The 26245-nt window shown below is 47.6% G+C and overlaps 1 protein-coding gene across 2 annotated transcripts in view; it reads left to right on the top strand.

Annotated features, from left to right (window-relative positions):
• Positions 1 to 24910, top strand: part of EIF2B5 (eukaryotic translation initiation factor 2B subunit epsilon) — a 30384-nt gene extending 5474 nt beyond the window's left edge. For both annotated transcript variants that reach the window (XM_044422312.1, XM_044422314.1), the window contains exons 2-16: positions 650 to 774; positions 2809 to 2994; positions 3097 to 3274; positions 4986 to 5066; positions 7506 to 7583; positions 8600 to 8912; positions 10324 to 10469; positions 10920 to 11058; positions 12559 to 12660; positions 13085 to 13192; positions 13382 to 13472; positions 15158 to 15281; positions 20156 to 20281; positions 21713 to 21823; positions 23165 to 24910. In XM_044422312.1, the coding sequence (XP_044278247.1) occupies positions 650 to 774; positions 2809 to 2994; positions 3097 to 3274; positions 4986 to 5066; positions 7506 to 7583; positions 8600 to 8912; positions 10324 to 10469; positions 10920 to 11058; positions 12559 to 12660; positions 13085 to 13192; positions 13382 to 13472; positions 15158 to 15281; positions 20156 to 20281; positions 21713 to 21823; positions 23165 to 23230 (1974 nt within the window). In that variant the 3' untranslated portion in view covers positions 23231 to 24910. The remainder of the gene's footprint in view (positions 1 to 649; positions 775 to 2808; positions 2995 to 3096; positions 3275 to 4985; positions 5067 to 7505; positions 7584 to 8599; positions 8913 to 10323; positions 10470 to 10919; positions 11059 to 12558; positions 12661 to 13084; positions 13193 to 13381; positions 13473 to 15157; positions 15282 to 20155; positions 20282 to 21712; positions 21824 to 23164) is intronic.
• Positions 24911 to 26245: the final 1335 nt, after the last annotated feature.

Raw genomic sequence — 26245 nt, 5'->3', positions numbered from 1 at the left:
ACAAAATACAGTGTGGGCTACTTAATTGAGATTCTGGCAGGTTTCTCTGCTGCTAAATCTAGTTGATAGTTGAACTTGCTTCCCAGACATCCCTCCCCACAAACCTAGCCATGCATATCCAGGGCTGTTTCATTCACATGAATTTTACAAACCTGGGGCAAGTTGGTGATTGAGTTGTTAAGTTCAAGGTCAAACTACATGTTACGGCAAATGGTTTGCATGCTTCCCATATGTCTGAGTCTTTTCAAAGAGCAGCTGTGAGGGACCTGATTAAGATTGGGGCTGCAGGGAAGGGAGGTTGACCGGTTCTCCTCACATTGCATTCTGGGTGTATATCACTGCTTTGCAGCTGATATGAGCTGGGGGGGGGGTGAGGGGGAAGCACCAGTAGTAGAAGGGTGGGGTGGGATGTTCAGGGCTGCACTGAGGGGGGAAGGAATCAACTTGCTGTTGGCCCTGATTCTAGTCTCCCCTCCCAATCCTGCCATGGCTGCTATTTTTCATATAAAACTGTCATCACACATTTAATGTAATGTGTAGTTTCACCCCAAATCCTCTTGTTGACTGGATGTGTTAGCGTCCTGTATCCTGATGCTAGAGAACAGTAGAATGTTGTGTACTTTTGAGTGACTTTTCTTTGCTTCCCTAGGCCTTGATTCCCCTGGCAAATGTGGCTATGATAGATTACACCCTGGAATTCCTAACAGCATCTGGGGTGGAAGAAACCTTCGTCTTCTGCAGTTGGAAGTCAGCAGAGATCAAGGAGCATATACAGTAAGTAGACTTCTTGTCTGGTTTAACCAGCAAGTGCATCTTCCCTTTGCTTCTCCATCTAATGGTCGGCATGCTTGCGGATGATGAATGTGTGGTTCTTGCTGGCCAGAAGTCATCAGCCCCATCACTGGGTGCTTGAAGTCGCATGGGCTGCTGCATCACCAGCTCGTGCTTTTCTCTGCTTTTGTAGAAGCGTAGCATTTTAGAGTCAGAAGAAACCCGAAGGGTGGTCTAGTCCACCTTCCCGCTGAACGCACAAACCTCACAACTGCAGCATCCTGGGCAGCTGGTTGTGGCATCCATAGGAAGGCATCATACTCCAGATTTGGCCTGGTTATCACAGGATAGAATTCCAGCTGCACAGTGTGCATTGTTGGGGTGTGGGCTACCCTTGTGACTGAGACAGAAAGAAAGAGGTGTTCCAGGAAGGAGAAGGATGATTCAGCAGCAGGGTAAAAAGTAATTTGAGACCTCCTCCCAAGTCTGCAAGAAACATTCCTTATATCCCTTGGGGTGGCTTAAATACACAGATGGTTTCAAAAACCTCAGATGATCGTATGCAAACTCCGTTTCTGTGACACCTACCCAGGAGAGGATGGGGGCTTCCTTTTGTACCTCATATACAGGACAACATTACCAGTTCCTGTAATATAACTTTGTAGTCATGTTACTGTGAACCCCACTGCATATTGCTGTGTCATAAAGAATAGCTAATCTGGGCTAAGTTACCTCATGTGTGTGTCTTAACTCTGTTTAGGTAGATTAATTTAGTGGTTTGGGTTTATAAAGCTGATTTGTGTTTATAAAGTGCACTAAAGGCTCTGAATGGCAAACATGTGTTTTTGGCTGGGCAGGGGAATCTGAATATAGATTCTAAATGAACTTGGAGGTATGTGTGGAGGAAGAACAAGAGAAACTGTTTCAAAATGAATTCAGAATAATAACTTGGCCACACTCAACCATTATGTTTTCACCTGTGCTTCCTGCCAAGTAACTGTCTATAGTTGCAGACTTGGTTCCTCTGAACGTAGGGGGTCAGCAGCTTAAGGGGCAACGTGAGCTGCCCAGAATTGGTTCCAGGTTGGTGCTTCATTATTTTGTGTTCTCGAAGCAGTTGGGTATTCACGGCTGTTGGGGAAGGTAAATTAGGATGTTACCTGCTTGCCTTGGACAACTTGGGCATCACTGCATTACGCTGCAACTCAAATCAATTGTGCAAAAGGGCATATGGTTCTTACTTATATCACACTTCTATTCTGCCCTTGTCTATCCATCTGTTCATCTGTCCGTCTTTCAAACTGCCTTGTGGTTGTGTCGAACAATGTCTGGATGACGTTGGACATTGCTCTAGGCAACCTGACCAATTATGAAGGATGATGGAACCAGTAGTTTATTAAGATTTAGAGGTTACAGGTTCTGCTTTCATAGAGAGGGAGACTTGACTGACCGTCTTTACTGTGGCCATTCAGGCTAAATTTGCTCCATTTTGCCATAAGAATAAAATTCTGTTGTCTCTGTGATGAAAAAGAATTCAAATTCTGCAGAGCGTGCAAAGTATTAGTAGCAAATGGACAAAATCTTTCTTAAAATGCAGGATTTTGTGAGCATAGAATTGGGATCTTTTAAGTCTGGAATTTTAGAATTGCAGCTCACACTGGACACAATGTAAACACACTTCCTTTACACAAATTGCACTGCTCTGCTTTCATACAGAAGTGTGGTGGGAGGAACACAAAGAGCTCTGCAGGGTCTTTGGTACTGATAGAATTGCCTTGAAATGCTAGCAGTAGCTTCCAAAATGCTTGCAGATTTTTCCTCAGCCATGGCGCTTGTCTTTAAGAGAGTATTTTTGCCCATGTTGCTGGACTCTGTATTGCTTGCTTACTCTCTCCATGGCTGCAGTTGTGTGGATACGACAAACCCCCTGATCTGTAGAGAGAGTGGGGTTTAGTTCTGTTTTGTTTTATATTTGTGTCCGAAAAACAGTGAGGGAGAATTTCCCATTTATTCCTTTCTATCTGTGTTCTCTGCCAGGAAGTCTAAGTGGGGGAGTCCAGCCTCTCCAAACACCGTGCAGTTTGTGACCTCGGACCTCTTCCGCTCACTGGGTGATGTCTTGAGGGATGTCGATGCCAAGTCGCTTGTCCGTTCTGACTTCATCCTCGTCTCCGGAGATGTAGTGTCCAACATAAATGTTTCTTCAGCTTTACAGGAACACAGGTGGGTATCCAGGAGGAAGGTGCAGCAGCCTTTCTTGTTGGGATTGTCTGTGAACTGAGATGGGTCATGTAAAGCACAACTTTTCTCTCCTGTCCTGCACAGGCAGAGGCGTAAGCTGGAGAAGAATGTGTCTGTGATGACAATGATTTTCAAAGAGTCCAAACCAGGTCACCGATCCAGGTGCCAGGAAGATGACATTGTCCTTGCCATGGACAGCGCTACAAAACGAGTGTTGCACTATCAGAAAACTCAAGGGCTGAAGTGTTTCCGGTTTCCCATGGTGTGTTAAAAGGGGAGCAAGTGGCAAGTCAGTTCTCCCAGAAGTTCATGGGTAGAAAAGCTGTGATGTCGCCATCAAGACCTTGGGCTAGAGAAGGAGCTGGCTTGTCAGTAGGGAATTAATCTCGGCTCGAGCTCTTCATTGTATCTTGGTCCCAGATTGTCCTCTGTAGAATGGGCTTAGTACTATTTTTGTAGGGTCAGCTGGTCACCAAGTAACAAAATGTTGTTCTGCTCCTGTTTTTATACATGTATTGATTTGATTGTGCACTAGAAAATCACGCTCATTTTCGTATCTTGAATATGTGTTAACTTGTCCAGAATTTGGAGGTATGTTTACCTTTGACAGAAGGGAGGGTTGAAAATATTTCTGCTGGCTATGCAAGGCAGGTTCAAAAGGATGTGAGAAAAGATTCCAAAGTATCTTAGAAAAAGAGCAAACGTAAACATTGTTCCCCTAATTTCTTTTGTGAGCTACTGGTTTAATATTTAAAGGCTGACAGGGAACTCCACAAGCTTCTTTGCCAAAAAGGTGGGAGGAGTTTAACACCTGCTGTGGCAAAATGCAGGTTGCTCTATTCTAATCGGGCATCTACAGCTTTTGCTGGAGAGAAACCAATATTTCACTTTAAACATTGGAAAGAGCCCTGTTGATCTTGGTGCACAATCTTTGCTTTGGTTTTCAGAGAGATCCAGCTCCATTCCTAGACAGCCTGGGAAAAGATGGCAATCTTGTTTTTAAGTGGGACATAGAGCTCATGTTTTGCTCAAGGGTCCAGGGGCCATCTGTGACCTTCCCCTTCGAAGAATTTTACGTTGCCACCAAGCTGGAAAAGCAGTCCTGCCCGAAACCCTGGAGAGCTGCTATAGATCAATGCAGACAACATATAGATCAGCTAGGAGGGCCACTGCTGCTGTGCTCATGCCCTGTTTGAGCAAGACAGGCATCTGATTGGCCACTGTGGGGACACAGAATGCTGGGCTAGCTAGGCGTTTGGTCTGATCCAGCAAGACTCGTCTTATGCTCTGACATCTATCTTGGTATGGAGCAGCTCCTTATGGCCATGTCGTTTCCATGTCCCCCGTTAGCATTTCAGCCTTCAGAGTCGAAGCTCTGTTCCTAGAAACATGAAGTACTGGGACAGCCATGTGTGTAGCAATGTAAAGTCTCACTGCACGGATGGGGCACTGAAGCCACGTTTCCCAAGCCCTTGGTCAGCCCTCTGTCAGCGGGTTCATAGTGGAGTGCTCCACAGCCTTCTGGACTTGCTGTCTGGCTCTGTGGGGTTTCATGAGCAGGGACAGAAAGGTTTTTAAAGAAATTATTTACAGTGTAAAGCTCTGTAAATTATAAGGAAAGAAAAAAGAAAAGCAAGTAACTGATGATAAATACACCCGAAACGCATTGGGAATCAGTCATGATCCTGGCTTTTGTTGTAGCCTATGTTCTTTTAAGAGAGGGATGGACTCCCTGATTTCCTTTGTATTTATGGATGGACTAACTGCTGCTGTGCTTACTCCTGTTTGGCCTGGGCATTAGGGTAGGTCCCCGTGAACCCCACTGGTCTGCTCCAGGCCTTGCTTCTACCTGTTTCTTCCAGTAGAAGAATCTACTAGAAGAATTTCTAGCCTCAAACTAGCAGGGAGGAATGTGGGTATTGGACACTGTGTGAATGGCTCCCAAGGACTTCTTGGTGTGCTTCCTGTTCTAGAACCTGTTCCAGAGCAATATTGAAGAAGTGCAAGTACGACATGATTTGTTGGACTGTCACATTAGCATCTGCTCACCCCAGGTAAGGTTCCGCAAAATGTAGTGGGTTTTACAGGGTTTCTGCCAAGGGAAATGAATCTGAGGCTCGGGCTTCTTTAACGTAACTTCCTGTTGACTAGAATTAACAGCAGTGCATGTTAGCTTAACTTCCCAGACTGTAGGCTGAGACTGTCTGACGTGGAGGAGGTCATGAAGCTTCTCCACAGCGGAATGCGAGCATCTGTCTTCTTTATTTAATTTCTGTGCTGCTTGGCAGCTGAAGCTCCCTGGGCAGTTCACAAAGCATTCTGCAGCAAAAGGAGGCACAGGTTCTGCTGTGGTTACACTTGTGATAGTTGGAGCCCTAAGAAATGAGAATGCATTTATCTCCTATGAAGTTCTACTGGTTCTTAAAATTCCTGGGTTTTTTTGGGGGGTGCGGGGAGGGGTGGTCCTTAGCTTTGGTAGCTGAACCTGCAAATGCTCTCGCTAAAAGAGACGTTCTAAATGCAGCAAATTGCTAGAAATAGAGCAGACCCTCTTGTTTGATGGGTGTGCAGATGATTGGTAGATTCGTGTATTTCCTTTGTTCCCAGCTCCAAACATTAGATTTGCTGGAAAAATGGATATGTATATACAAGGCGTCTTCAAAAAGTTTCTGCACTTTTATATTTTATAAATATATTTTATACATTTTTGTTTATAGCATTAAAAAGTTGGTACGATGCAGGGGAAAATGCATCACAGTGAAGGTGACTATGTAAAAAGTGATGTAATTTGTTTTTGAAATTCTTAATAGAGTTTTAGAAAGTGCAGACACTTTTTGAAGAACCCTCATAGTTCCATGGCATTTTAAAACATTATTTTAGCAGTTTTAATCTGCTGTCGGTTGCTTTGAGCTGTTGCATACAGGAGGAAAAGCAAGACAGACATATCACTATAGCAATGGCAAAGGTGCCACATTTCCCACTGGTAATATTTGGGAGGGCAGAGCTCATGTCATGTGGGTCTCACAGTGTTCTTTTATCTTACATATTTGTTCTCTCGCACCCACCTAGGCATAGGGAAGGTTCTTGAAGTGGTGGCTCCCCCTGGAGCCCACTTCCCTTGTCCCTTTGAGGTGGCAGCTTCCAGTAGGAGGAGGATTGAGGGAAGTGCAGGAGGCAGCCAAGGAGAATGGCGAGCCAGCAGGAATGCAGGAGATGGAGGCAGATGGGTATTTGTGAGCTTAGAAGCCTGGCCATAGAGCGCAACAGCTGAAATGTGTTTCTAACTTTATGCTGCTCCGGGTGCTGCGCATATTTTTCAGATCGTTAATCTTCGTGTGCTGAGAAGAATTTCCTTTTCCTCTTCCAACAGATTAGCAGGCGCTTGCTGAATTCTGCAGAATTAGCAAATATATGTACCCCTTCCCCATTTCTGTACTTCAGATGGGTTCAGTTTCCAAGGCATGTGAGGTGCACTGAGATTCTCCTGCCACTTCTTGGATTGTGGCCACGGCTGTTTCTTTGGCTTGCAGGTGGCAGGAAAGCAGTGCCTTGCAGTGAGGTGCAGCTGTTTGTCAGTAAATGGGAGGTGTGGAGCACGACACCATCTTCCCAGGAATATGGTTTCTTTGCTTGATCTTAAGGGCTACACTCCCTAGGAATCGTTCTTGCAGGACCTTGTGTTGGGGCTGTGAGTTTCAACAGCCTGTGCGGTGGGGTGGGTTAAAAGGGGAAGAAAATCCTTGAAACTGGATGAGGAGAAGTGAGGTTGTTGCATAGCCAGAAGTGTGGCTTCTAGATCAAGAGAGATACCACTCTATATGGCTCTGGTGCGCCCACACTGGAGCACTGTGCTCAGTTTTGGACCCCTCATTACAGGAGCGATACAGCCAGGTTAGAGTCGGTGCAGTGTAGGGCCACAAGGTTGGTGGCCGGTTTGCAGGGGATGCCGTATGAGGCGAGACTGAGGAAACTGGGTCTTTTCAGCTTGGAGGAGACTCCAAGGGGTACTGTTGGCAACATACAGGTACATGAGGGGGTGTCACACAGAGGCGGGGAGAGACCTGTTCTCCCCCGCAGAGGAAGGCAGGACGCACTCCAGTGGAGCAAAGCTCAGGGAACCACGGTTCCATTTAGATGCCAGGAAGCACTTCCTGACAGTTGGGACCCCGAGGGTGTGGAATGGGCTTCCCCGGGAGGTGGTTGAGGCCCCATCGGTGAGGGTGTTCAAAGATAGGCTGGACGTGCACATGGTGGGCATGTCGTGAGTGGAGCCGGCTGGAGCCGGGGGTCAGACTAGATGGCCTGGGAGACCCTTCTGACTCACTCTTTTCTCTGTTTCTAACTTCGAAGTTGCTTTGGTATATACACTATGTCTCTCTTTTGTTAGGCATAATTACAAAGTGGCTCTGTTTCTGCATCATCTAGGAAGAATCCTTTGGAGCATGACCTTCTTTTGTACATTTGCCCTCAGGTTGCTTCTCCTCTTCTTACAGGTGGCTGAGCTTTTCACAGATAACTTTGATTATCAAACTCGGGATGACTTTGTCCGTGGCCTTTTGGTGAATGAAGAGGTAAGTATACGGTGGACGTCTGCAGCGAGAGGATCGACACCCAGCATGGCGACAGGATGGGGCTGTCTGGGCCTGGAAAAAGGTGTTGGGGGGGGGGGCGTCCTTGCGTCAGTTGCCAGGGCTTTGTGTGTTCTCTGCAAATGTCGCCTGCATGTTTCATTTGCAGTAAATTCGGCATGTTCAGACGGACGTGAGTGTGGTTTGCGTGGTTGATTATCTCCATAGACAGATTTTTCAGCAATTTGAAATAAATCGTTAGGACTGGGAGAATGGAAGTAAGAATGTTTGGGTGATCCATCACCTCTGGAAAATAGTCCCCAGGAACTGAAGAGAGTGGAGTGGGGAAGAGTTGCTTTCTAGGTTTTAAGGTGGGTTTTATTTACTGTAAGTTTTGGATGCTGTGCTCCATTTTATTTTTTGCCGCTTCTATGTAAAACTGTCCCGAGACACTTGCAGTGGATGATATATAAGACCTTATAAAATAAAATGCCATGCCATGCCATGCCTGTAGTGGCTCCTTTGCCCTGCTTTCTTCTGGCTACGGAGCAAACGGTCTTAAAATCGACTTCTGTTGTGGTCTAAATATTGATTGTGAACCCAACCTGTAATAATGGAAAAAAGAGACTTAAAGATGGACCATTTACTCATTTTTGTATAATGTTTTGTGGACTATAGCCTCCTTCATCAGATGCATGACGTGTAACCCAGAGTTTCAGGAGTATGTACAGTACTTCTTGGGGGGAGGAGTGCAGACAATTAGGTCAGAAGAGAGCGGGACATACAAAGCATAGCTTTACGCAGTGAGGTGGCACGTGGGCAACAGGGCTGTGCAGAACTAAAACCCTGAAGGAGAGAAACGCCATGAGGGAGCTGAAATTCTGAAGAGCACCAAGTCATGGGTCAGATCCCAGTGGACTTGTGGAAGCAAGTTGAACTGGCGCCTACTTTCCTTGGGAAGCTGGGCAAATCCCATCTTGGCAAGACTGGCTTTTGAATAATACCCCTCTGTGCTCCAGGTCCTGGGCAACCAGATCCATATGCACGTGACAGCCGAAGAATACGGCGCCCCAGTGTCCAACCTGCTGATGTACGAGTCAGTGTCCTTTGACATCCTGCAGCGCTGGGTCTATCCCATGACTCCAGAGATGAACCTCACTAACAACAAGAGGCAGAGCTGCGCTCATTCCCGGCACAATATCTACCGGGGGGCGGAGGTGAGCCTGGGCCACGACAGTATCCTGGAAGAAAATGTCCTCATTGGGCAGGGAACTTCTGTTGGCCGAAAATGCTTGATAACCAACAGTGTCATTGGCCCCAACTGCAAGATAGGTGAGTTTTGGAGACGAGGAGGTGTGGGGGGCTTGGCTGAGGAGTCACCCGCTGTTTATCGATTGAGTTTTGATAGACGGAATCGGGAAGTCAGAAGCCAGGGATGGGCTGAAGTCAGGCCTGAGCGGTTTGTGCTACTGCTGAGTCTTGCTGTGGCTGCTTGTTCACTGTTGTGATGCAGGCAGGACACGAACCACGGGGAGGAGGGGATGGGAGGGCCTGTGCTACTTTAGGCTGCACATGATATTGGGTGACGCTTTAAGCTTGGGTGTTCCCTAAGTGAGGGGTGGGCTTCAGACTTTGCGGGACAGTAGTGCCTTGTTGACTGGCGTGGGGTTCTGCTCTGTCCCATATGTCGGGATTGCTTCCTCACAGCCTCTTCTCTGGTGCCTCATCCCCCAAGGCATGCTTTGATGCAAGTGTAAACCTAACTGAGAAACAAGCGCCAGAAGAAGAGCTGTAGGTAGAAGTCATGTATCCGTACCAGAGCATCTCTTTGCTGTAAAAGTTGGCTCACCCTCACACGGACACACTGCTCTATACATGATCACTGCAGATCCTAGTTTATACGTGTAGCACTTCCATCTGCCTATCGGTTGAGCTTATGATCAAGGATGGGCAGGTCCAACTGGCCCTTGCTGAAATGAGTGCTTCAGACTTTCATCCTGATTGGTAGGAAAGCTGGATCTCTGGTCTGTTTGGAGTTTTAGAAAATCAGTTTTTATAAGTTCAGTCTGTATAACAGGTTGCTGGTACCCTGACCTGTGCTGAAACCGAATGTATCATGCTTCGCTTGAGAAGGAAGGTGTGTGGGGGCAGGAGGGTAGTTTCCTGACATAAACATTTCTGTACATGTGGACATTTTTAATACATCAGAAGGGAAGCCAAGCCTAAAGGGTTACTCTGTCAAACACTAGCTTCTGGCATGTAGGGAACTCCTAGTGTAAGCGTTGGAGGCATAGATGGGGAGGGGGCTGGTTGGTATGTTTGTCTGCCTGTAACCTACCTTGAGGACTATTTGGATATAAATGTTGTGAGTAAAGTGTTGCGAACTGTCTTACGGTGCTGGTGCTGTATCAGCAGAGGAGGTGCTGTGCTGAACATGGGAGGTAACACAGCACTTGCAATTTATAATAGCTGGACAGGAAAAGGATGATGTGTAGCAGGGGTGGGAAGCAGGACAGTGAGAGCAACAGACAAGCAAGAGGGAAGCTAAGGTGCTCTGGATCCCATCTGTGTCATTGTGCTCCTCCGTTTTTGGACATGCATAACACAAAGTTCATGATGATGCTGAGTGTTTCTGGGGAGTGTTGGCAACTGTAGGACTTTTCCCTGTCTTAAACGTGCTCCTTCATGGTTGTGCTTCGCGAAGTGAACTTTTTGCCCATGTGCTCTTCTTGGTCTTTGCCAGGCGATGAGGTGATTCTAGACAGGGCGTTCCTCTGGGATGGCGTCTGTGTCGGCGACCACGTGAAAATCCAGCAGTCAATCGTTTGCGATGAGGTCGAGGTGAAGAAGGGGGTGACACTGAATCCTCGCTGTGTCCTCAGCTTCCAGGTGGGTCCCCGGAACGGCTGCTCTGCCTTTGGCTTATTCTTGCTGTGACGGTTCCGTGGACGGTGTGCTGGGCCTCTTCCTCCACGACGCCTCTGCTCAGATCGAGTGGCACCCCTAGATTTGCTTGCACGGGCTTTGAGCTAGTCACTCCCCCAGCCTTCATTCTTTCGACCTGTCACACAGGGGTCCCTGTGGCACCGCGATGGCAAAGCATGACCAGTTATGACTGGTGGTTCTTGCACAGCGTGAAAGCAATGGCTAGAATCAAACTTTCTGGCAGCCCCGAGAACTTGTGGGCTCCTCTTGGTCCTTCCTCAGGGACATTTAGAACATCCACCCACATACTTACTCCAGGATCCTGGGGCTGGAGTTTGCAAATATTTTCATTTCCCGGAGTACACCAGAGCCCAGGTCTTTCTGACACACATGCAAACACTGCTTGCTTTTTAGGTGGTAGTGGGCCCTGACATTGTCCTTCCGGAAGGCACTGTCATCTCTCTGCATCCTGCAGATGAAGAAGAGGAAGACGATGATGAGTTCAGTGATGATTCTGGGGTGACCAAAGAAGACAGCAAAGCGAAGCTAAAAGGTGGCTGTTCTTTTCTGTCTGGAGCACTTGCGTCTTCTTTAATCCTCTGCATGTGGTTTTCACTTCGTCTGTTTCTGGAGTTTGCTCCCTCTTGAAAGGTAGAAGATGCTCCACTGTTTGTAATGCAGTACACAAGAAGTTAAAATACCATTCCTACAGCTGCAGTGGGGAGGGCATGGGAGATGACCAGGGGATAGACTGTGGACTCAATACTGGATTCCCAGCTCAGTCCTGTTCCCTCCATTCCCACTTTGCCGTTCAAATAGTGGCTGACTTGTGGGGTTAATGTCCCATTGGAGAGGTGTAGGTGACTTTTTCTTTTGGAAGCTGGGATTAAATTTGTATTTCCACAAGGTGTCATTGTTTAGTCTGCTCCTGCTCGGAGATGGGGATTACAGCTACACTGAGCCCTTTTTTCACTGCTTGATGGCAAGTGAAATTTCAGCCTCTGCATTTTCAGAAAGGCTTGCATTATTTTTATTGGAGTATCTGTCATCTGAAAATAAGGTAAAATATTTGGCCAGGTGGGGGGTTAGTGGAAACAAAAGGTAACTAAAGGTGGCAGGATAGAGGTTTATGAAATATTGATGTAGAAGAGGAGGATATATATTTTTGTTGCTTCTTGTATAAAGAGAGAAAGGAATCCATAGCCTTTCAAGATGGCTAATGGGACATCTGTGTTCAGTGTCACTGGGGCACTACATATCATACAGGCGAAGGCCGAGCAGCAGGGGTGGCCTCTTGCCCTCCTGCTAGGCTTGCCAGTTCTGGGAGACTCTGTTTTTGGTAGAAAAGCGGGACATACCTGTTGAGGCAGAAAAGACTACAATTCTTAGCATGCTGGGCACTGTAGGACTCCCTTGTGCAAACATGCATAGGATGGTGCCCTGCATGATTCTGATTGGCCCCTCTGAGAAGGTGCCTGATCAGGTAGACCTTCAGCTTTGTCTCGAAATGCTTTTCTTATTTTAAATGTATGTTGAGGGAGCAACACACATGAGGAAAAGTGAGGATCCAGTGCGCACGAACTTAGGCTCAAATTCCTAATCTGCACTAACAGTTAACCAGATCTTGCATTGGAAAATAATAATTCTAAAACTCCCTGAGGTCCTTCAGTCCCAGATATACCCATAGTGTTGAATAGCCCAGGCTGCATCTACCTTGGGTTCTTTGTTTTGCTGTCAGCACCAAACTGAATCTAAAAAAAGTTGTTCTTCCAGTGAAGAAAGGATACAAATACCTTGGTTCGCTTTCAAAGGAAAGCTGTGCTGATAGACTTGTCTTTTTGTGTGGTTTCTGTGTGAAATTGGAGTAATTGGCATTACTTGCTAACTTTCATAGAGGATTTCAATTTTAAAAACAAGCTCAATTTCAGTATTCAGGAGGTGGCTACCCCTTTTGGATCGCATCTGTCTGCAAGTCACGTTGGCTGCCGCCTTCTCTGAGGCCAGCCTGTGTTTGAGGTGACTGAGAGCCAGCCAATCTTGCCTACTTTTCTAGGTTACAACGTCGCAGAGGTTGGCTTAGAGGGCAGAGGCTATGTCTGGAAAGCGGAGGATGGGAACGACGCAGATCAGGAGGAGCAAAGGCAAAGTCTTTGGGGTAAGGAGGAATGGAGCCACGGACCTACGGGCTTGAGGAGCTCCTGCTGCCCGAGTGTCATGTGGATTTTAACACATAGCTCCATCTACCAGTAACCTCCCTGTGTGTTTCTTCTCGGCACCCATGGGAGTTGCATGCGAAAGTGCCAACAGGCAGTACCTTTTCTTCTTCTGAGCCATGTAAGTTGTGCTTTGGCTCTGTGTTAAGGCCATGTCAGTATAGCAGTGCTTGGTGCCCTAGGAAGATTCAGGTGGGCAGGTGCCCTAGATGTGTCCCTTCATGTGGGGGGGGGGGCATGTAGACTGGTGCATCCACAGGCAGAGTCATGCCTACCCCAGAAGCAGCTCCCTTTTCGGCAACTTGGATCCAGGATGCAAGGATCAGCTCTCAGCCTCTGGAGAATATCTTTCCCCATCTTTTTTAGGCCCCACTGTAGTTGCCGAAGAAGAAAGCGAGACGGAAAGCGAAGTGAGTCTTGGATCCGAGCAGCTAGACAGTCGGCCAGTTTCCCCTCAGTTGGATGACATCAAAGGTAACGGCTCCACAGGCGTGTGCCTCTTTGGACTGCATGAAGGGGGAACCAGTTTGTTGAATTAAGGAATCCCGTGCTGGCCCCTCAGCTTTGCAAATTTGGAAGCCGATGCTGACTTCTGTTGCTGGCACTGTGTTCGGGCTGGCCTTTTCCATGTTGGAACTAATGATGTACTCCCACCCTGGTTAGTTTTCCAGAATGAGGTGCTGGGCACGCTGCAGAGGGGTGAGGAGGAGAACATCTCCTGTGACAACCTGGTTCTGGAGATCAACTCTCTCAAGTAAGACCATGTTTGTGGAATCTCTGAGCCTTGCAGCACTGTTGTGATGGTGGGCGGGCGGGCTGCCAAGTCCCCCAATCTGGAGGCAAGCAGAGGAGCTGTCCGCTGCATGCAGTTGGCCTGCTGGTCTGTGGATTATTCCTTTCGAAGCAGGATATAATAAAATAAAATTTGGAGCACTGATCCAGCACCTATGTTGCCCTGTTCAAGGCTGCTTGTGTCTCAGGCTGTCCCCCAAAGCCAGCCAACCAGGGAACGGGGCGGGGTGCAGCTCGGAGTGGCTGTGCCAGACCCTCCTGTAGCCGCGATACCTCTCTGGCACTTCAATAGTAGGCAGAGATGTTTGACCAGCTGCGTTGCTAAATCTCTGGGAGAAAAGTAGCCCTGGTAGTGTGTGCCTAGGCCATGAGCTTCTCCTGCCTTGGGACTTCGCACGCCCCCCCCCCATGGGCTCCCAAAGCGGGTGGGCTGCTCCATAGATCGGAAACGCAGGAAGGGATGCCGCAGACTTCCTGTGTTCTCTCCTGGGTAGATAGAAGGATCCAAGCAAGTGTTTCGCTAGCAAGAAATTAAGCACAGAGTTCAGCACACAGAAAATGCCAAATCCTTCAGTGGACATTGATACAAATGACTCCTGTATCACACCTTCTAAACTGGGCAAATCACACTCCTTTTGCACACCGGCCCATCTTGAACAAGTCCACTTTTGTAAAAGCAGCAGGATGTGAGAAGGTGGACATGGGAGAATTTCACACGGTGCTGCCCCTGGACAGGAAGGCGGCTTGTTCAGATCAGCGTTGTCTGCACAGCCGTCCTCCAGCCTCTCAAGCACCGGATCTTTCCCGGCTGCACTTCTAGAGGGCATAGGCTGCATCCGGGCCCTTCTGCATGCGAAGCCACAATCTGCGTTCCTGTCCTCAGCCTGGTGATGCTACCAGACAGCCGCCTTAGTAAGCCGGCTGAGAGCCGTGAACGCAAATTGTTCCGTTCGCTTTCCTCAGCAGAGCGGAGGTTCTTGTGGTGGGACAGTTTGCTTTATTTTATGTCTCTGCCACCCAGCAGCCAAAGCTCTCTGGGTGGTTTGGAACACATAAAAAACAGTATCAAATGCAAACCGCAAGAAAAACACCACAAAACGATTACCATACAAAATTTAAAACACATGTAAAAAAGCTACAGTAGCTGAAATCATAAGACCTATATAAGCAGCTAACAATGCCCTAATATAATAGCAGTTAATTACATGCTCTGCACTAGACGGGGCACCAAAAAGATACTACAGTTGGTGCCAGGTGAGCTTCACTGGAGAGTTTGTTTCGTAACTGGAGGGCAGGGTGGGGGGGCAGCACTGGAAAGGCCCTTCTGCTTGTTGCCACCAATTGAACCTCCCTTGGAAATTGCAATCAGATCTCAGATCCTGAGATCTCAGATTCTGATTGTGGACTTCAGTAACAGTCAGATGTTTCAGGCCAGGTCTGGTAAGTTCACCTCTTTGGGGATGGCATCTAATGACACAATATCATACTGCTAGCTGTGCACTGTTGTTCAAAGCCATGTTTGTTCCATCCCTGCCTCCCTCCCTCAAGCTGAACACATCAATTGTGATCAGACAGGGAAGACAGGTTGGTTTTTCACAGGGGAGAATATGACTAAGGATGTCCTGCAGTGACTTGGTTTCCTTACAGGTTTGCCTACAATATCGGCCTGAAAGAGGTCATGGAGGTGCTGAGTCGGGTGGTTCTGGAATTCCCTCTGCAGCAGATGAATGCAGAAAAAGACCCTCAACACTACTGCATGCTGGTAGTTCAGGTGAGCTTCCGTTCGTAGCTTTAAACCATTCACGAGAGAGCAGTGGCATGTCACGTTTCGGGGGATAAAAGGTTTTTGCTTGTAGCAGCGCTTATTTTTCTGGAAGTCTGTTTAGCAGCCTCTCAGGGCTATACCCTCGCAAAGGAGCATGCAGGTGAAAGCAGGGACAGGTGCAAGATGTACCCACAGGAGCACATTGCTGAATGCAGAACCTGTTGCAAAGCTCCTTGGAGAACAGGAGTCAGTTAAACATTCAGTTGAAGGCGGCGTGTGGCTTTTGTTCTGTTGTTTCGAAGCCGTTGCTGAATAGAGTCCAGGAGAAGCAGTTCCACCATGTTGGGACCACTGCTGTGAAGACAGCACAGAGATGACCGAGTTGGCTCATCCATCTGTACTTAGCTTGGCCTATGGAAGATGTGCCATGACCTATGGAATCAGCAGGCCAGGAAGTGCTGTTCTGAAGGGGTTTCTTGTAGGGCTCTGTTACTCCTTTTAGGATGAAATGGGACAAGAGCTTCCCAAGAAGATCTTTGCCTTTGCATAGTTGCTGCAATATGTTTAGTCCTGATTTCTAGCTTTTAATGCTCTTAATAATGTCGTGGACCACGTTTCCTGGTTAAACCGGCATTGAATTGTGTTTTTTACTGTTTTTCCACTGCTCTGGCCAGAGAGAAATCATAGAAAAGCAAATTTGCATAGCTACCAAAACATTGTAAATGCACATGTCACTCCCTTGTGTAGAATACTCACACTTGGCAAAGCAGCACATCTCCCGTGCATGGTTCCAGGTCGAGGGATGCTGGAGCGATTTTCAGAAGCAGATTGACAATCTCTACATTATAGGAGGGGCCTGTGGTGCTTATGCCGTTTCTGTGGGCTTCCCATGGGCATTGCATAGGCAGAGGGGACTAGAAAAGCCTTTGAGCTGATCCAGGGCACTGGCTCTTACGCTCCCAGGAAGAGAAGCCTCGCACCTTTCCTCTTGGCCGGTCTGCGTGTGGTTGGTGGCACAGGACCAAGCAGTTCACTGCTTCCCAGGAATTGGATTCCGTCTGCTGAAATCCTCTGGATGGAACCAGATTCCATCCACCCCAAAGCAGCTAGAAGGATTGGGGCTCCCATTTATTTTCTGAAGTGCCCAGACTGCTGTGGCTTTGGGGTACTATAAAAATGCATTCGCATCTCCAGTCTTTCCCAACTGGATGGCCATCAGATGTTTGGTTCTTTGACTCCCATGAGTCTGAGTCACTGTGGCCAGAGACCAGGGATTCTGGGAATTGTAGTCCAAAACAACTGGAGGGCACAGGGTTGGGAAAAGCTGTACAAAGAAGAGGGTATCTTTGAATAGAAGAGGTGCCAGAGCTGTTCAGAGTCTAGTTTCCTAAAGAGTAGCACAGAAAGGCGCAAATGCTCGTGTTGTGGGTTCAGTCAAGGAGATGCCATGGAGCTCTTTCTCCCCCGTTCTGATGGCTGAGAACCGGAGTAACTACCTCCTCTGTTTGCCTGAAATTCCCCCTTCCACCCCTTTCCCCCACTGCAAAAGGCCTTTGATAATTTCTCTAGTAATGTCTTTGTCCTGGAACTGTAAAATAGCAAAAGCCGTTAATTAGCTTTGGAAGAAATTGTATATTCAGTGCTGCTGCCTTGCTGCTTTCAAAGTGTTAATTACATCTTGAGGGGGCAGCTCAGCCAGGAATGTGGTGGCTTCCTGCCTTCCATCCCCCCTCCTGCTTCGGGCAGTCTGCTCTGGTAATCACCGCGGCGTCCTGACATGCCTTGGGCAAACGCAGAGGGAGCCTTGGGGGAGAGTTCTTAGACTGCCGGCATGGGCAGTGAGCTCCTCTCCTGGAGAGTTTTGGTGTGCAGCTCCCCCGGAGCGGCATTCAGCAGAGCCTGCGGTCTTTGAGGCGTCCTTCTGATCCTTGCAAGCTGTCCTCGCTGCAGTTGGCCCATTGGCTCATCTGGCACGATATGAGTTCCAGGGATGGGCAGCTGCCTTGGGCCCGGGGGGCACACTTGCGTTTGTCATATGGGCCTGGGCGAGAGCACGCCGTGGCTTCAGAAGAAGCGTCGGTAGCACAGCTGGTCACAAAGGACAAAAGACCGCAGAGGTGTTCCCTGGGCCCTCGTGCCCTGAACACCTCCCAGCTTAGAGTTACCAGCGCCAAGGCAAACCTGCTTCTCTGAAGGCGAGCTCTTCTTGCTCCCGCAAGTACATTTCCTCCTGCCTTTCCCCCTCTTAATCAGGATCACTGTCCACGGGCGGTGACAGGGTTTGGAGAACAGGCCACACCTTGCTGTGGATTATTTAACCCACGATGAGTTGCAACACTTGTGTGCACCAGATTATCTACACAACCCCCCGCCCCCATGCACAGGAGATTGTGTTGTGTGATTATAGGATGGTTAAGCAAGGTCAAAGCAGGCAATCCATTTGTGGTTGGTCCACACTTGCCAGTTTCACGTGACACAGCATCCCCCACTCCCAAGTGGGGGTTGCATGATCAGAATCGTGCCCACAAACACCACTAGCCCACGGTGGGTGGGATGACAGATACGTGGATAACGTTCTTCCTCTCACACAAAACCACCAGCCATTGTCCCTCTCGTGCAGCTGTGTGCCATCACCTGCTGTTTTCTGCATGAAAATATAGGCACTGAGAAAATTGAAATAAGAAGGGTGGGGCAGAGGGAAAGGGATCTGAGGTCATCCTGGTACCCACGAGCACCTCGTTACGTCACCTGGGTCTTGCAGTGGATCTGTGGCTTTTTTGCCTTGGGAACCATGCCATTGATTTGCAGTCTTCTCATTTATGTCCTGCTCTCTCACACATGCACATCGCTTGTGTCAGCCGCTTCCCGTCTAGTATCCTTTTACTCCCTTTCTCCTCTCTTTGCCTTTCCCTTCTCTGTATTTTGCAGGGAGGCAAAACAAAAAAGTTTCTGTGAAATAAATGGAAGATGGTATGCCTCTTGTGTGGTAGCTGTTCCAGCATTCTTAATATGTTTCATTTGGCTCATTTTTAGTCATTTGCTGCTCAGGAGAAGTGGCAATGTCTCTGAAAATTTCTGTGTAGTCTTTGGCTGAACTATATCAATGCTTAAAGGACTTATTTTCGTTCAGTATTTGACTTTTTCTTGTTACTGCTCAACCACCATCTCCTGCCAATGACCATTAATGCCCCCTCCTCCCCCAATTCCAGGATCTTACTACGTTGCTTTCTTCTTAGATTGTCGCATCCACATGCAGGACCCAGAGCAGGAGCAGGGAATCTTTGCACGGTCAAGGGCTATGTTCACTCGGGCGGAGTCTGTGAGGGGCTGCTTGTCCACAGTAGTCTGGGCCTTCCACTTTCTCTCCTTTCCTCTCCAGTTTATTTTTCCCAGGGTCTGGAGTGAACACTGCAGAAAAGTTTAGAAATTAGCCTGAAAGATGCCAGTTGCTGTACCTGGCCTAGAATGTTGTTGGGCCGCTATTACATAGCAGTACCTAATAGCTGATGTCTTACTTCACCCTAAAGCTTTTCCTGAAGTAGTTCTGTTCCCTCTAATTAGCAACAGCAGAGCTTTCTCCTTCAGGTGGCTCCCCCTTCATCCTCACCCCCGTCCATCCAGGCATGCCTTGTTCCGGCTGCCACCCTTCCTGCCTTACCTGTGGGCAGGGGACCTAGCTGGTCTCTCGGCAGTGGGACCCTGGACCAGCAAGATCCCTGTTGCTGTCTAGCAACCCTTCTGAGCGTTTCTTTGCACGCTGGGATTAGGTCATGAGGCGAAGGAATACCCCCTTCTGAGTACAGCGTCGTAGCTGCTTCCTCTCAAAGGGCAGCTTTATTTTCCATGGGTGGAACAACTTTTAAGGCCTTACATGAAGGTTCTTTTTCTAATTCTTCCAATGCTTAACATGCCAGCATGTTCTCTTGGCTTGAAGTTCACATCTAACTCCTTGCGCATTGACTCGAGCCCTTTCAAAAGGTAGAACATAGGAATATTTCTTAAAACGCCTTTACATGGTACGCCTAAAATGAGGTTGCAGAACTTGCTGTTCATTCTTACAGTGTGGAGGAAAGGAACAGGATGTCGCTCAGGCCCTCTGGGTGTAAACGAAGCTTGAGATCAAATTCTGATTCTTCATGTTGGACAAGCTACGCCATTTCTACTTTTCCCCAAATATTTAAGTTTGCAAAACAAATATCAACCTGCTAAACTTTCAGATTAATTTAAAACAAAACCGTAAGCTAAATATTCAAGGCACTAGTAGAATTTTGCAAGATACCAGTCCCGAGCAATCCATTGTGATAGGTGAAAGAAAGTGAACTGTTACAAAGGTGGTTGCCTTTGAAACTTTTAAGACAGTGTGCAGATCTCTGCGGGCTTATCTAAAAGCAGTTTAATTTTTGTGGCTCCTGATTTAAGAGGCTGTGCTGTGCAAAATCAAAAGAAGAGGAGAGCATCGAGTTGATATATTTCTTTCTTAACTCTGTGTGGTAATACAGCATCACAGTGCAGGCCATAGATCTGTGCCTCATTCCTCGTGAGCTGTCAAGCCGGGCTGGGGCCCAGTAGGACCAGTGTGAAATCTTGAATTGTGTGTTTTAAACTTGCTCACAAATCTGGATGTTGCTACAGATGCTAACAAAGAATTCAGCTGGAGCTTTGCAAAGGCCATTCAGGATTCTTGGCTCAAGCCCGCTATCGTTCTGGGGAAGGAGTGAGCTTGCATTGTAAGTGCACAGAACATGATGGATGGGCTGTTTTAACCGTAATCTTTTCCAGCAGTTTTTCTGCTGCCAGCACATCTGGGCCAAATTCTCTAGCAAAATAAGATACTCTCGTTAAACTGCCTCCCTTTTTGTCCGTCCTCCTCTCACCGGCAGCTGCTAAAGAACTGGGCTCCTGTTTTCAAGAACTTCATAAAGCGGTCGTCAGATCACTTGGACGCCTTGCACGCCATTGAAGAGTTCTTCCTCGAGCATGAAGGCCTCTGCATGTCTTTGGCCAAAGTAAGTTTCATGACGCGTGGAAGGATATGCCTGCGTTTCTACCACAGAGGGAAAGGTCTGGTTGAGGGATGGCGTGTTTCTTGAACCAGCGCCTATCAGGAAGGGAAGTGCCACGTGCCTGTCGGCAGGAGTTGATTGAATGCTGCTGGGCCCTCTTAGCCAAGGCTCCCTGTCAGCACAGCTGGCGGATCAGCGCTGTTGAGTGTCACTTCTTGGACATGAATACCCTTGGCTTGCAAACTCTTCCCTGTCCCATAGCAAGAAGACATCCACTTCAGATCAGATAACTAGAAAGCACATTTTTGTGAATACCTGGAACTACTTAGGTAACAAGAGTCCACATATATGCTAATTCTCAGCAAAAAGAACCACATTTCCTATAGTTGCTGTGCTAGAAGACTAAGAAGGCAGTTTTCAGTGAAGACTGAGACTTGGGGGCTTTATAAAGTGACATATTTTGTGCTTCTGTGTGGCTTCGGGTGTATTTCTGAATTGCACAATTGATGTTCTTAGACATGCAGAGTGGGGTAAGGAAGGTTGACGTTTTGTAGTTGGGTATATGATAACCGGGATCAGCACCTACCATCTCCACTTAAGCGATCAAGATGGCAGTTGGGAAAATCCTGCTAATTGTGCCTTAAAAGACATGGGCTGCTCTCAGGACTGGGAGGATGAGACTCGGATGGTGCCAGTGGCCATTTCTGGCTAATTACACCCACACTGAGCTCAGATTGAGCTTGAAGTTCTCTACACTGGCCCCCATGCTAACTTTTGTTTAACCAGCTGATTCCTGTGATAAGCAAGATAAGCCTTTTCTTCTACTGGCGGGCGTTGTACCTACCTAAAAGAAACATGGGGAGGGGAGAGGTGCAACTGCCCAGGTACCCTCTTTGCAAAACCCAAACCCACTGCCCTGCAGAGAATGGAGCGCCCTCATCTTGTTATTGCCCTTTCCTCCTCATTTGGATTCCGCTGGCCACAATTCTCTGTGGTTTTGCTGGGAAGCAAACTTATGCCATATTCTCCTGGAACAGGTTTGCCTTCTGAGTTTGGAGCGGGTAGGAGTTATGCTTGCATATTTGGCAAGGTAGTCCAGATTCTTTCTAAGGATCCCGCCTAAAGCAGCACTCGCTGTTGTATCTAAGCTGTGCCACTGCAAGAATGCAAGGGGGAGACGGCAGTTTTTCCACTAGCTGGTAGAAGAGGGGTTTTTTCCCTTCTTAATATGCTGGCTCTTCTACGGAGCCTGAGAAATTAGCACACATTTGTCGGAGTTCTTTCAGCTGTGTACAATTTGCTATCCTCATCTTGGCTCAGCCCCATCACCTCGCCCACCCAGCCAAGCAACTTGCTGGAATGAGACTGCTGTGACCTTGTGGCCCAGAATACATGGCTAGATGCATTTAGGTACTTGTGCTCTGGTTGCTTCAGGTACTGATGACTTTCTACCAGCTGGAAATTTTAGCAGAAGAGATGATCCTCACCTGGTTTTCTCAAGGTAACCCATCTGATAGAGGCAAGCAACTTCGTAAAAACCAGCGGGTAAGTCTCCAGGCAGACAACTTCGTAAAAACCAGAGGGGTGGTAGCAGGCCAGTGCTGACTGCTGTGATCTCTCTCACTCACTCGAGAGTTTTATTTGAACAGGCTTCCCTTTGCAGAAACATGTTGAATGCCAGGTCGACGCGCACAGCAGCAGCAGGTAGTAGAATCCTGATACGATAAGAATGGGCTGTGTCCAAGCAGATGAACACTTTTAAAAAAAATGCTCCATAAAAGAAAAACCTATCCCATTCCACTTGCTGCTGTCTTGAATGTGCAGGGTGCTTCTAAAGCAGGGGAACATTAAAATCTGGTGAACACTGGTTTCTGTAGTCCAGAACGGTACAGTCCATTCTGCCTCATTCTGTGTGTTCAGGCTCCGTGATACATGTCATCCTCAAACTATGAGTTAGTGAGTGCTATTCACACAGGTGTTCATCTGTCTTTAGTTTTTCAATGTATATGGAGCTCCTTTTTTTCTTGCAAAGAGACCAAGGCGGTTTAACATCCTCCTCCTGCCCCCCTTCCATTTTATGCTTTGTTGTTGTTAGTCGCGAAGTCGTGCCCGACCCCTCGCGACCCCATGGGCAACACTCCTCCAGGCCTCCCTGTCCTCCACCTCCCCCGGAGCTCACGCCGACTACTTCAGTAACTCCATCCAGCCACCTCCTCCTCTGCCATCCCCTTCTTCCTTTGCCGTCACATTTTATCCCTATAACAACCCCATTAGGCCGGGATTCCACGGCTGGCCCAAGGTTGCCCTGTGTGCATCATGGCCAACTGAGGGGTAGAGCCTGGCTGTTCATCATGAAGATAATCTGAAACAAATAACCGTTGGTGTGTTGTGAACAAAAGTGAACAAGAGAGTGTGAGTTTCAACAGAGACAATGTTAAAGAATGTGCGTGGCTGCTGGGACCCATAGAGTAGAAGAGAATTTCAAAGTGCGCTTGTTGATAACCATGAGGTGGGCTGTGGGCATCAAGAAGTGCAAATCTCCCCTGTCCTTAAATAACACTGTAAATATGTTTTGTCACCCAAAGCAAGCAAAAGAAATTAGTCACCACTGTAGTTAAACTAACAGCCGATCAGGGTGAAGGGGGTGTATAATGAGGGTTAGATCAGGGTTTGATAGTCCCTCTTAACAGGGTTTGCCTCTTGCATGCAAGATAATAAATCCTCCTGTGAGTATTCTTGGTGTAGCAAGCCCTCTACTTCGTGAGGACCGCCTGATGTGACCCTGGCAAGAGACTTCAGCCTCTCTTGGGACTAAACGTGTTGGGTGTTAGGTGGCTCAGCATTACGGCTGCTTTGATAATTACCCACTACGTCTTCTTCCTGCAGCTTCAGAAGTTTATCCAGTGGTTGGAAGAGGCTGAAGAGGAGTCATCTGAGGAAGAGCAAAGCTGACTTGGTGAGCCTCTGTCAGAAAGAGATGCCCCTGCTCCCTGTTTCCAAGAGGAAGGGCTGCAGAGCCGGGCTGGCCTGATGAGGTGGCAGAGCAAGAGCAAGACCTGGTGCGTGGCGTGTATGTGTGAGACCTGAGCATCCAAGCTGGCTGACAGCCCCGTTGCTGTTTATTTGTGTACTTAGCAGCTACCCCTGGAAAGGCCCCTCATGTGGGACAGTGAGAGAACAGCTGGTGGGAAAAGCCAGGGACCTGTGTAATGTCTAAGGCCTTTCTGAGTCGTGTATATATAGGTATACACATACACACACAAATGAGTATACATAAGCTATCCGTGGTGGCAGGAGTGGGGGCTTCTGGCTGCTACTATCGATGGTGACAGGGGCAAAGACACGCGGATCCTACGGCAGACGTGACTGTTGGGGTTGAACCACTTCCGAGCTACGTAAAGGGGTCTGATGAGATCGGCTTAAGGGAAGCTTTTGACTTTGCACGGGTGCTGCTACCTGACATCCTGCTCAGTGGTTCAAGGGCCAGCTGGTAAAGCGGGAGAGAGAGAGAGCGCAAGGTGCCCTTGTCAGAGGCAGAGCTGTCCCTTGATACCAAGAGCTTGAGCTGCATGGAAACAGTCACCTTTCCTGAAGGACCGGTTTGTTTTGCAGTCAGGCAAGCTTCCATTTTGGCTCAGATGTCCACCTGGCACTGCTGCCTTTGCTAACGTCATGGAGCCTTTTCTGTTTTGCATCGGTTCACACACCAAGGGGAAAATGTTCACCTACCTCACAAGGAGTATGTCTGTAATTGGGAAAAAGATCTGCTGAGTAACTGTTCTTACGTTTTGATAGTGGGACCCTTTTGTCCATGCCCATCCTTGCAGACTGTTCTGACTTTGGATCTGGAAGTGTGGGTCCATGTCCCCTACCCTGTTGCAGAGGAACAGATGTTCCTGGTATCAATTAGGAGCTGCTGGAGTCTGTCCCCTGCAACTGCTGACAAATAGATAAATAATCTCACTTCAGAACCTTCGAGTTCTGCTTTGTCTCCATGATTACACTGACAAAGCACAGATCCAAACCTGTGCACAGATCCAAGGTCAGTCCTGCAGCCCACATAAAATCCTTTGATAATTAATTCTACAGGTTTGCAAACAATGTTTTTTATAATTTAAGAAAAATTTCTGTTTCCTCTTAAAAGTTGCCATTAGAAAGTCTGTGGTTCTGGGTTTGGCATAAGAGTCCATGGTAGCATTTCTTTCCTTTCACCATGCATCCCTCTCATCACTGACAAGTCATCCAATAGCCAACTTCTCTTGGTCACAATCCAGCCATCATTCTGCTAATGGGAGTATGTAGGGTCCAGCGAGCAACAGTTTGGGTTGCTTTGTTCTTGTCCCTTTTTCTTCCTTCTGGAAAAGCGTAGCAACAGATGAAGGAACACAAGGCTCTGCCAGTCTTGGGGAGCTGTAACCATTGGACCTTGCTGTTGCTTCTTTTGGGCACACGTCAAGTTACCAGAATGTCTGGGGAGACGTTGCCTGTGGAGTGGGAAGCGCTTGAACACTGGCACTAGTGTCGGGCTTCTCTTGTCACCACATCCTCTTGTAAATGTTGGGAAAGAAGTGCTTTTTCTGTGCCTGCCAATATTTAATTTGGGGAGCAATTAAACATCCCTGCTATAAAGAATGGTGTGTCTGTTCTGTAATATGTTGGGATTGGAGCAAATGCCTTGAATTCTGTTAGGCACTAGAACGAGGCGCACAGCTTATTCCAGGTGAGAATCTCTTGTGTCGCCTTTATATGTTTAGTCGACGTGGTTGCTCCCATTGCGGAGGATGCTCCCACTTCAGTCTGTGTGCATGTAAAGACTTCCATCCAGTGTGCTCACTCCTTTGACAGGTTTACAAGCTGCACAAGTGATGTGTACACCCTTGGGGGGGGGTCCAGCACCAGGTTAATAAAAATGCCAGGAAGCAAAACTATGTGGGTGGACTAATCCAGGCTTGCATGCAGGGGGCAAACACAGAGATAGAGGCTCATTAAGGACCTATATAGTGGAGGTTTTCAGGTCTATTGGTTGTTTCCTATTTGTCCCAGCAGTTCCAGAATGTTTGTCCTGAGTGGATTCCAAGGAGAAATGTAGTCAGTGTTCCAACTGAATGATTAGCATGGAGCAGGGGTGGTGGAAATGACCAAATTAAGAAAGATCAATTTTCCTCTGTGGTTTTATTAACTCACATGGGTTAGCCACCTTGTTTGGGATAGCTTTCAAGGCAGATTGTCTAGTGCAACAAAGAATGGAAATTATCTTGGAACAGCCTCTTATATGAGCTAACATGCCCTGGCATGACAGTTGCTGACTCACAGAGAGCCTTGTGACTTGGACCCTTCAAATGGGGAGTTTGTGCAGCGCTTGAAGCTGCCCGAAACCTCATGGGTATGGCTTTGGCCCAGCAGCTCATCATGCAGACGGAACCAGTTCAGGTCCTGGTGGCAACCGCTTGCTGAGGTAACTCATGGAACAGGCAGCAGGTTTCCCTCAAAACTGTGACAGAATTTTTTTAGACACAGAAGGTGAGTGTTCTTACCTACTATTGTGCTGAGATAGGTTTGCTAAATGTACTACTCTACCTGGTCTAGAGAAAAAGTGAGGATAATGGCCAGATATCTTGGAGCCAGGGGAGAATATTCCTGGTTTTGAAATGTCTTCCCAGTTGTCTCTTAGAGATGTCTGGTTGTAGTAACATTTTTTTCAGTGTGAGTTTGAAAAAGACATTTTTCAGACCTGGTGAAATAATTTATAATTATTGAAATGAAATAATAATTTGCTTCCTGCTACTCCTTACAAGCTGTTTTGCTCAACTCCTTCCCTCTGCCTTCCCAGTACTGCTTCGGGAAGCTGATACAGCAAAGTCCTCTTAGTCACCAAAATTACTTGCAAGCTTGATATAAAAACTGCAGGTATTTAAACATTTATCTGTATGTCAGAGCTCCTCTCAATGGTTTGATGGGCTAAAATTG

This window comes from Varanus komodoensis, unplaced genomic scaffold (assembly GCF_004798865.1).
Source record: "Varanus komodoensis strain SLA01 unplaced genomic scaffold, ASM479886v1 scaffold125, whole genome shotgun sequence".
In the NCBI taxonomy this organism is placed as follows: Eukaryota; Metazoa; Chordata; class Lepidosauria; order Squamata; family Varanidae; genus Varanus; species Varanus komodoensis.
Note: the sequence above shows the minus strand (reverse complement) of the source record. Positions and strands in the feature narration are given on the sequence as shown.